Here is an 11,583-nt window from a genome sequence, read left to right on the forward strand (position 1 = left end):
TTGTAAGTGGTCCCTGGTTTTCTTGTAAAAGTCTTACCCATTTGCCTTGTACAACAGGGGTTGACAAGCTGTGAGCCAAATGGGTCCACTGCCTGTTTTTGCAAATCAAGTTTTATTGGCATACAGCCGTGCCCAATCACTTACTGTCCACAGTGGTGGACTTGAGTAGCTGCGGTGACCTTGTGACCTGCAACCCCTAAAATATTTACTCTCTCACTCTTTATAGAAGTTTGCTAAACGCTGCTGTAAGAGAGCTGAAAACAATAAAGAGAAAAAGGACACTAAGAAAATAATTATCCGTATCTCACCCTCAGGGACTTACATGGATTCTCATTTCACCATTCTCCTGGCTTTTTTTTTTTTTTAAGCTTGTTTATTCATTTTTGAGAGAGAGAAAGAGAGAGAGAGAGAAAGAGAGAGAGAGAGAAAGAGAGAGAGAGAGAAAGAGAGAGAGAGAGAAAGAGAGAGAGAGAGAAAGAGAGAGAGGGAGGGGAGAGAGAGGGAGGGGAGAGAGAGGGAGGGGAGAGAGAGGGAGGGGAGAGAGAGGGAGGGGAGAGAGAGGGAGGGGAGAGAGAGGGAGGGGAGAGAGAGGGAGGGGAGAGAGAGGGAGGGGAGAGAGAGGGAGGGGAGAGAGAGGGAGGGGAGAGAGAGGGAGGGGAGAGAGAGGGAGGGGAGAGAGAGGGAGGGGAGAGAGAGGGAGGGGAGAGAGAGGGAGGGGAGAGAGAGGGAGGGGAGAGAGGGAGGGGGGAGAGGGAGGGGGGAGAGGGGAGGGGGGAGAGGGAGGGGGGAGAGAGAGAGAGAGAGAGAGAGAGAGAGAGAGAGAGAGAGAAAGTATGAGCAGGGGAGGAGCAGAGTAAGAGGGAGAGAGAGAATCCCAAGCAGGCTGTGTGCTGTCCGCACGGAGCCCAACACAGGGCTCAGCCCCATGAACCATGAGATCATGACTGGAGCTGAAATCAAGAGTCTGACACTCAACTGACTGAGCCACCCAGGTACCCCCTGGCTAAATATTTTGAAAATTTCTGGCTACTTCCTAAGAATAAACTCTTAGAAGAAGAATTAGTGAGCCCATGGTTGTGAGTGGGTTTTAGACTCCTGGTACCTTGCGCACGACGTCTTCTCAGCTTGCATTTCCGCCTGTGGTGCCTGTGCTTTGCCAGCATTCATCAAACAAACAAGACCTCCTTTGCTAACAGTTTGGTTTTGCTTCCATCGATTCAGGGGCAGGTTCAAGGCGGTGGTCTGTGTCCTGTCTGCGGTCACAACGTGCCTGGCGTTTGTCAAGCCCGCCATCAACAACATCTCTCTGATGACCCTGGGGGTTCCTTGCACTGTGCTCCTGGTTGCAGAGCTAAGGAGGTGGGTACCTTCATTCTTTCTGCCCACCCCTCAGGCTGCCCCTGGGTTGGGAACGTACCGGCTTCTGGGGTTTTTGTTTGTTCATTTTTTACTGCCCTCAACTGTGGAAAGGAATCGGACTCCTCACATAGAGTTAGTTTCTGACTATTGGATTGACAGCACATTTGATGGTTTGGTTCAAAACGTTAACGATCTCACTTCCAGAAAGAGGGGAGCAGCTGTTTCGTGGATGCAATATATCCCAGTGATCTGAAGCTAGCTTAGCAGGAAGATCTCAGGGACCTGGTGAATGCCCAGACCAGCCTGCCTAGACTTAATTCTGTACAAAGAATAGATCTGTTCCTAGGACGAGAATAAGGAGAAAAGTCCTAACGAGGCTATTGCATTCACACACAGAAGGAAAAACGAATGTCTATATATGAGGCAACATTGACTCCAGGTATAATACCGTTGACTGTGTTATTTTCCCTGAGGCTTAGTCTCTTATTTACAACCTATCAGGTAAAGCTTTTGCTATTTGCCTAAGGATTTTCCTTTGGGAAGTTGTATACTCAAGTTCAGGTTGATATCTACAAGTAGTTTAGCCTTGTGTGTACATGATTTCTTCAGCCCCCAAACACATCTAACCACTGTCCTTATTTTAATACCCTGAAAATGCAGCTTTTTCTTTGTGCCAGTGTTTAGAAATGCATTTTAATTCATGGCTTTCTCATTGCTATGGATGTAGCGTGTCCTAACTGAAGTCTGGGGCCTCTCTTCCTTTGTGTGAGAGTTGCTCTGTGTAAGATGTTGTCAGCTCTCCCTTCAGTCTTTGAGAGGAGACATACGGTTCTTCCCACTGCTCTGCCTCTGGGGGTTGCTTTGAATGTCAGCAATACCAGGCAGGGTCAAAGGTGGTTGAAGAAGTATTTTAAGACACTGGCTGGCAGAGGAAAGAAGCTGTCCCATCTTGTCTTGTTGCTTGCCTTCGGTAGCCTTGGAAGGGTGGACGAACAAGAGACTGGCTTGAGAACGCTAATAGATTTTTGAAGCTCTTTGGGAAACACACACGTTGTCAATAAAGAGATCTGAAATGAATTTGTAATGGTCCAGTGGTACTGGCTTATATTAGGCCTGATGTGAATAGAATGTTCTGGACGTAGGTTTCTTGAGAATTCACTGCAATCTAGTTCATTTTAACTCTTGAATCTAATATGTTTTAGCCTATAATTTTGTTAAAAAGTAGCTTAAGAGAAAATATTTTTAATTAATAATATTTAGGGGCGCTTGAGTGGCTCAGTCAGTTAAGTGTCTGACTTCAGCTCAGCTCATGATCTCATGGTCGTGGGTTCGAGCCCCACATCGGGCTCTGTGCTGACAGCTCAGAGCCTGGAGCCTGCTTCAGATGCTGTGTCTCCCTCTCTCTGCCCCTCCACTGATCACATTCTGTCTCTCTCTCAAAAATAAATAAATATTAAAATATTTAAACAAGAGCAAATGGGGTTAGGACAAGTGGTTAGGACGGATTACTGTTTAAATAAATTCTGCTTCACAAGTGGGATCTTTAAGCAAGGAAAAGTTTTCCTTTAATACTCTAATCTTTGCACATAATTACAAAAGAAATAATCTGTTTCGTACTTGAGATCTTCGCCCCTGAAAAGCTAGCCATTACTGCAGCTGATTGGTCTCCATCATTGTAACAAATGGCAGCATCATGGGAAGTATCCCTCCATCCTGCCAGGGTCTGTCTTTCAGCCTAGGGATTATTCCCTTCTTTCTCTTATGCCTACTTTATTCCTGTAAATTGTCTACTGGTCCTTGATCCGCCTTTCAAAAAAATTTTTTTTTTAGTTTTTTAATTTTATTTAAACCCAAGTTAGTTAACATACAGTGTGATGATGGTTTCAGAATTCAACGATTGATCACTTACAAATAATACCCAGTGCTCATCCCAACAAGTGCCCTCCTTAATGCCCATAACTCATTTAGCCCATCCCCCCTCCCAACACTCCTCTTAAAAGGTCTTTCCCTTTGGCCTGTAAAAACACTGGAGTCCCTCTTTCTTCCCTAGCAGTCAGCCTGGACTCACTCCACGACTCTCTCCAGCCACCACCCTTTCTCTCCCTCATCTGTCACAGCCCAGCATCTTGGAAGTGTTTATTTTATATATATATATATATATATATATGTGTGTGTGTGTGTGTGTGTGTGTGTATCTATCTATCTATCTATCTATCTATCTATATATAGATAGATAGATAGATAGATATAGATATATAGATATATATATAAGTGATCTCTATGCCCAACGTGGGGCTTGAACTCAAGACCCCAAGATCCAGACTCATACACTCTACCAGCTGCGCCAGCCAGGTGCCACAGCCCAACGTCTTTAAAAGTGGCCTTCATCCGCCCAGCTCTCATTTCTTCAGCCCGCTGCAGTCTAGCTTCTGTCCCACCTTGCTACCCAAGCCCCTCTTGGCTGTGTGTCCAGTGATGGTTTTTCAACGTAACTTACGTGTTCTTCCCTCTGCTATTTGCGCAGTTCACCCCCCTCGTCCTTGAAACCTTCCGAGTGCCTCTTAGGATGCCACACCCTCCTGGGATGCCACTCCCTCCACGGCTTCTTTTCAGTCTCTCGTGTAAGCTCGTTTGCTGTGCACCTTTGCGGGTAGGGGTCCCTTCAGGTGACAGCTCACCTCGGCTCTCCTCCCTCTACACTTCCTCCTGAAGGAGCTCATCCACAGCCTGCAAACATCTGCAAACAACTCCCAGCTGTGTGTCCGACCCCATCCTTCCTCCTCCCTCCACCACGGTGCATCTAGCTGCCTGTCCGACCTCTGTCCCCACCTGGCACAGCCATCTCGAGTTCAGCCAGATCGCCGATCTGCCTTTTCCAGTTCTGGCTCTCCCAACATTTCCAGCAGCAGTAAATGGCACCATTTACCCATTTGCTCAAGACAGAGGCCTGGCTTCCTTTTCCTTTCCTGAGCATCCCCTCTGATCATAGTCCTTTTTCTATTAGTTGACATTACAATTGAGATTAAAGTTCAGTATCCCCAGTGTGGCCCCTTGCTTGCCTCTAATATTTTATGGAGTTGTTTTAGCCGACATCGCAGTTAGGATGAAGTTCAAAATCCTGACGTAGCCCCTGCCTGCTGTAGCTCTTTCCTGCATGAAGCTCCCTGCTATACTCTGCCCTCAGCCGTTTTGACCTTCCCTATCCCCAAGGGGGCTTAGTTCTTTCTGTCCCCAGATCCTTGTTCATACTGTCCCCTTCCTTCTGACCCTTCTGTTTGGCTCACTTCTGGCTCACCTTTGACTCACCTGTTTTGGCTCAACTGTTTATACGCCGTCATAGCACCTCAGACTTCTTTCTGGCCCCCAGCCTGACTGTAATTAAAAAATTATTTGTGCTGTTTTGTTTACGGTCTGTCCCCTCTGCTTGATGTAGGCTCCACGGGCAGGAGTGGGGCCTCTACGTTCACTGCTGTGTCTCTGTCCCCACTGGGATCCCAGCAGGGAGAGAGAAGATGGTTGTTGGCCGGCTTTGATGCAATTCCCAGACGAAGAGATGTCTTTGTTGCTCTTTGCATTTCCTTCCAGGAAGGAAGGAATGTCATTAGCAATGATCTGTAATGTGCCAGCCAAATATTTCTCCTCCCACCTCCTCAGAAGGAACTGGGGAAGCTTTTTGTTTCTCATTAGCTTCATTCCTAAAGCTTGTTCCTCGTCTTTCCGTATTTTCATCGTCCTTTCCGAACCTTCTCTCAGACCAGGAAGCAACAAAATTTTACTTGGGGTTATGATTGGACATTTACTGAAATTTGTGGTGGGGTCGTATTACCCAGGGACTCAGGTGCATTTAACACCTTTTAAGGTTGGGGCTTTTCTTCTGATTGTTAGGAGTCAGTTAAGGAAAACTTTGAGAATACAACAAAGGGTCAGGAAGAGAACTGTAGCCATCGTCTCAGATTTTTTTTTTATCCTAAAATAGGGCCCTCCTTGTATCTATCATTTTTATTCTGTTTTTTTTTTTTTCTCTCCATTTAACCTCACGTTTACATTTTGATCTAAGCCCTGAGAAATGGGAATAAAACCCAAAGGAACCCAGGTTTGGACAAGACCCACGGGGAGATATGCCTGGTCAGTAGCAGGCAGCAGGACCTGTCCCTCTAGAAACAGAGGAAGGGACATCATCAGGCCACCCTGAGACCTTGACTCTGCAGTGCTTTCCCCACATGTGACTCATCCCCTGACATTCTGCCTCTCTTGCCACTTCAGGATGGCTCTGCTCCTCCTCTGTCTCGGCTCCTCTTTCTCGGCCTCCTCAGGTCTCGGCTTCAAGGGCACCTTCTCGGATAGACCTTCCCTGACGGCCCCTCCCCCATTACACCGTCTGCATCGGGGGCACCCGCCAGTTTCCTTCCTGACACTCGTCACTAGCTGACGTTGTTTTTATTGGTGTAATTATTCGTCAAATGTTCACATAGGCACTGCCTTTCCAGCATATTGTGATGTGTTCTGGTGTGCTCCTTAAAAAAACAAAAACCTACAACTTTTGGCTTAAGTTTATTTATTTTGAGAGAGGACACATGTATGAGGGAGGGGCAGAGAGAGAGAGAGAATCCCAAGCAGGCTCCACACCAGCAGCCTGGAGCCCTATGTGGGGCTCGAACTCATGAACCCTTGAGATTATGACCTGAGCCGAAACCAAGAGTCGGACGCTGAACCGACTGAGCCACCCAGCTGCCCCCAAAGTTTCTAGGTTTAATTGAGTGTACATGGGTCCTCTTGTACCAGATTGGCCATATTTGTTGACATTTGTTTTTGTCCATTTTCGTTTAAAAAAATTTTTTTTTCAACGTTTATTTATTTTTGGGACACAGAGAGACAGAGCATGAACGGGGGAGGGGCAGAGAGAGAGGGAGACACAGAATCGGAAACAGGCTCCAGGCTCTGAGCCATCAGCCCAGAGCCTGACGCGGGGCTCGAACTCACGGACCGCCAGATCGTGACCTGGCTGAAGTCGGACGCTTAACTGACTGCGCCACCCAGGCACCCCTGTCCATTTTCATTTTAAAATGGCAAGGCAAGGGTCCTGTTCATTTTGCCTTTCGTAGTGCCTAGCATGGCTTCAGAGAATTTGGTACACAGTCAACATGGTTAATTTTTTTTTTAATCCAGAAAAAAAACCAATGTGTTCCTAAGATCGCTAGGATCTCATTAACATTTTCCTTTACTACCTTGTTTTTTCTATTCATCCAGCAAGCGTTTATATCATGCCTATCCTGGGCTGGGCACTGCATACACTTGGGGCAGGTGTGGCTCCTCTCTCACTGATCTTGCAGTCTGGTTGGATACTAGACATTTGATGAATAATTACACCAATAAAAACAACGTCAGCTAGTGACGAGTGTCAGGAAGGAAACTGGCGGGTGCCCCCGATGCGGACAATGTAATGGAGGAGGGGCGGTCAGGGAAAGTCTATCCGAGAAGGTGCCCTTGAAGCCGAGACCTGAGGAGGCAGAGAAAGAGGGCTGAGACAGAGGAGGAGCAGAGCCTCTGTGAGGGAGCAGCAGGTCTAAGAGTGCGCCGTTCAACAAAGCTAAGTCGGAATTGAGTTGCTCCGATCAGGGGCCTCTGTTGTCCCAAAACATGTTTTGAAAAATTTTCAAGGAATGCATTTAGCTCTACAAAAGGGTATTTCAGTTTGTTTTCTTCTGAGTAGGACTTTCTGAACGTACTGCCCATCCTGTTTTCACCGAGGCTTTCACGGAGGCCTCTGCCAGGCAGCTGGGAAAGGTACCAGCAAGTGAGGCTTCGGACACCTTACTTGTTCAACAAATATGAACAAATAAACATGACCCCCTTCTCGGGTACAGATGTCACATTGGACCCTGAGACCGGGAAAGAGAGCTTGATTGACTGAGGAGTGGCCGGTGGGGGAGGGAGGGGGAAGGAGACTCTGAGGGAGGGTTTAGAAGGACCCTCAGCCACCAGCTGCCTCTGGACATTCCTCCCTAGGAACAGAAGTCACCCCCTTACGAGTGATTCGGGAACAACAAGAGGAAAATAGCAGTTGAAATTTCTTTGGGCTGTTAGTATTTGTTTCCGAAAAGCATTTTGTCCTAGCGTAGGTCAGAGTTCTTTCCTTCATCCAGCAAAGAGTGGGAGCCCTCTGTGTGCCCAGTGTTGTACCAGGGGAAGACCAGCTATCAACAAATAGCTACGACATGAAGGATGCTAGAAGGCTTATAATCCCTACAGAGGACCTGACAGGAGAGGAGGGGGTAATGGGGAATTGGGAGGAATCACTTGGGGGGTGGAGACAGGTGGTCCAATGGTTAAAGACAGTGATCAGGAAAGGGTTTACTGAGTGACATTTGAGCAGAGACTTGGGAGACAGCCATGTGGTTTTGTGTGAAAGAACATTCCAGGTGGCAGCAGCAGCCGATGCTGAGGTCTGGGGAACACGCCCGGGATATCTGACGAGCACAAGGATCCCCGGATGGCGTGGTGGATGAGCAGAGGCAGCGAGGGGCAGAGTATGTAGGAGAGCAGGTGGAGGGCAGAGGAGAAGCCGGGACGTGTGGGGCCTTGTGGGCTTTCCCTCTGGTCGGAAAGGAAGACATGGGAGGCTCTGAACGGAGCGTGGAGAATGGACCGTGGGAATGAGGGTGGGAGGACACAGTTGCCGTAACTCAGGCAGGAGAGGACGGTGGCCTGGACTCAGGCGGGGGTGGTAGGAGAGGCCGGCTTTTGGGTATATATTGAAGGCAGAGCTGCTGTGGGGTGTGTGGAAAGAGAACAAGGACTCCAAGACTCTTGGCCTGAGCTTCCGAAAGCATGGAAGATTCTTTGGAGCGGGCAGGGGGAGATCAGGAGTGCATTATGGACATGTTCAGTTTAGGTCCATAGCACACGTGGGTAGACACATCAAGGCGGTCAGGTGTGTGAATGAGTCAGGGAGAGGCCTGGATGAGACACATTGGGGGCCATCTGTGTATGCATGGGGTCTACATCCACAAGCTTGTGGGGTGACAGTATGTTGGGCTGGACCTCCAGTGCCAAGGGCCTAGGGGGATGTGAGGAGCCAGAGGAAAGTGGCCAGCGAGCTGGGTGGCAGCCAAGTCTGATGGCGACCTGCTTTCTGGATCCCTGTGCAGGTGCGACAACGTGCGTGTATTTAAGCTGGGCCTCTTCTCCGGCCTCTGGTGGACCCTTGCGCTCTTCTGCTGGATCAGTGACCGAGCCTTCTGTGAGCTGTTGTCGTCTTTCCACTTCCCCTACCTGCACTGCGTGTGGTAAGCCCCAGCGACCCCACGGGGATCTGTGCTTGTTGTCAGGCGTCATTCTCCCTGCAGGGTGCGCAGGTGTGTGAGGGGACAGCACAGGCCGAGCGCCTTTCTCCTCACAGAGACCGTCAGGAAAGTGTGCTCAAAGGCGGAAGGGGCTCCAGGGAGCAGGCTTAGCCAGAACTAAAAGACCTAATTGTGCGTGTTTCAAGTCTGCGGTCTCTTACCTTTAGCTCCATTACTCAAGCATAAAGGAACTTGAAAACCGAATCTGTAACCTGAGCTGTAGCTAGATCTCTAGGGAGGGGGGGTGGGGGTGGGGGTAAGGCTTGGGACAGATAGGATGTGGGGCCTGGGATGCCCAGGTGACAGCATCACAGGTCATCTAGGGACAGTCTCAGCCACTCCCTTTCCAGACAGAGACGGATGCCCAGGAGGGGAAAGCGGACTAATGCTTCACCTGGGCGTTCAGTCATAGGGAGTTGGAGCATCTATGCATTGGAATGCTCGGGTTACACGGTGAAGTTTGAAAATAAAGAGCAGCACGTGGTTTACTGAGCAACACTCAACAGTTTCCACTCAGGAAGCCGAGGGAGGAAGTCAGAGCGGTTTCTTCCCGGGAACTGCTTTAGCGACAAACCCAGAGTCCCGTTTCCCTCCACCCGCCACGGACTTCTGATTGCAAGAGATAACAAGGACCAAGAGACATCTGCTTTAGGACGGCCCTTGTCAATTGAGAGCACCCAGGGAGAATTCTAGTGGTGAGGAGTTGGAAAAACTCTATCAGATCCAAGATTCAGAACAAGCTTGACTTCTGTCAGGCGATGCCTAGGACTCTGGTTTGGGAGAACTCGTATGAATTCCTTTGAACATGAGAATTTGTAATATATCTAGCAGGAGACACAATCTGCTCTCAGTGGAAGGCTTGGGGACTCCCAGGACTGTTCGCAGAAGACAAAGTAAAACCGCACACACTGGAGATTCTAGTCTGAGGGTCCTTTGCCTGATATTTTTTAGGTTCAACCTCGACTTACAGTGTATAGATTCACTAGTAGGAGTTTGTTGAGTTATAATGGAGATAATAAAATGCAGATTTTTTTAAATGTTTATTTTTGAAAGAGATCAAGGGAGGGGGGAAGGGCAGAGAGAGACAGAGACAGAAACAGAGCTCAAGAGGGGTGGGGCAGAGAAAGAGAGACAGAGACAGAGAGACAGTGAGAGCAGGGGAGGGGCAGAGAGAGAGGGAGGCACAGATACTGAAGCATGGTCCAGGCTGCAAGCTGTCAGCACAGAGCCTGATGCGGGGCTCGAACTCACAGACTTTGAGATCATGACCTGAGCTGAAGTCAGATGCTTAACTGACTGAGCCACCCAGGCGCCCCTAAAATGTAGATTTTAAGTGTATGATTTGATGAGTTTTGATAAATGTGTACACGTGTGTAAAGATGACCTCATTCAAGATGTAGTACATTTTTATTAATCCAATTTTAACAGTTTAAGCAAAATTTAAAAATTAGACTGTAATAACTTTGGCTCAAACTTAATTTGTTTCTAAGTGTTGTGTACTTCCTGCCTTGTTTTTCAAAGGTGAAAAACATCTTTTTGTACCAGTTGGGACGTTTTAAGAACAAATTTAAACCGAAGTATAGAGAGAGGCTCTCATAATTCTGTCTGCCAACGAGTGATAACCATTGTTCTCAACTTGAGGTTTATTCTTCTGGATTTTCAGATTTGTTTATTTAAGTAATTTCTGCACAATGGGACTCTAAACTCATGACCCCGAGAATCAAGGGTCACACGTGCTACGGACTGAGACAAAAATCTGGAAGAAAGGGCACTTGGCTGGCTATTTCTCTAATTCTACCTTTACTTATTTAAAAAAAATGTTTTAAGTTTATGTATTTATTTTGAGGTGGGGGTGGGGAGGCTCAGGGAGGACAGATAGAGAGGGAGAGAGAGTTCCAAGCAGGCTCTGCATTGTCAGCACAGAGCCGAACGTAGGGCTAGAACCCACGAACTGCGAGATCATGACCTGAGCCGTAATAGAGTCAGACACTTGACTGAGCCACTCAGGCTCCCCTCTAATTCTGCTTTTAAAGAACAATTCTATACATGATGCAAATGATCTTTTTTTTTCTTTTTTTTTTTTTTAAGAGAATACTAGATATATTTACATCAATATATCTACATATCTATCTAGATATCTATGTATCTAGATATATGTCCAAATTGTCCAAATTCAGGGAGATTATCTAGATCCAGGGAGATTATATTAATGAACACTTTTTAAAAGTCTGTAAGATGCCTTTTACCCATACTGTCCTATATACTAGATATTATTAACTCTTGAATCTTAACCTGATTAAAAATATTTTTATTTTCATGTCTTTGTAAGAAAAATGGCCTTCTTATTGAACATCTTTTCCAACATAAGCTTACTCTTTGTATTTCTTCTCTTGAAAGGAGCCTTTTTGTTGGTCTTCTCTGCAGAGTATTTCTATTTTTAAAAATTTTTATCTAGCACCTAGTGCCTGGCACATAGTAGTAGGCAGTCGTTACTGTCCCATAACTAGGTGTGTGTGTCATGCAAATTTGCATCATTTTCAAGAGTGTGGAGGGTACTACATTGAGCCCTCCTGGGGGCAACATCCAGCATCAGTAATTATCCGCCTGAGGCCAATCTCGGCCTTGCTGTCTTCATCCACTGCCCACTCCCACACTGATGGTTTTAAAGGGCATCCTGTGAAATGATTACTTTTTGAGAGTTCTTTGGCATATAGGGATTTTAACTCTTTGGTCATGTGAGTACAAATCCCCCCCCCCCCCCCCCCTTTCCATTTGTCTTTGAGTATATAATGATATTTTGGGGCCATGTTGATTTTAAACATTCATGTTCCAACACCTGTCAGTCTTTTCCTGTAGGGTTTCTGGGCTTTGTGTCATTATC

At 47.2% G+C, this 11,583-nt stretch overlaps 1 protein-coding gene across 1 annotated transcript in view; it reads left to right on the forward strand.

Annotated features, from left to right (window-relative positions):
- Positions 1-11,583, forward strand: part of ACER2 (alkaline ceramidase 2) — a 34,843-nt gene that overhangs the window by 17,809 nt on the left and 5,451 nt on the right. The window contains exons 4-5 of the mRNA XM_003995498.5: positions 1,222-1,359; positions 8,508-8,645. Coding sequence (XP_003995547.1) covers positions 1,222-1,359; positions 8,508-8,645 — 276 coding nt within the window. The remainder of the gene's footprint in view (positions 1-1,221; positions 1,360-8,507; positions 8,646-11,583) is intronic.

This window comes from Felis catus, chromosome D4 (assembly GCF_018350175.1).
Source record: "Felis catus isolate Fca126 chromosome D4, F.catus_Fca126_mat1.0, whole genome shotgun sequence".
Lineage (NCBI taxonomy): Eukaryota > Metazoa > Chordata > Mammalia > Carnivora > Felidae > Felis > Felis catus.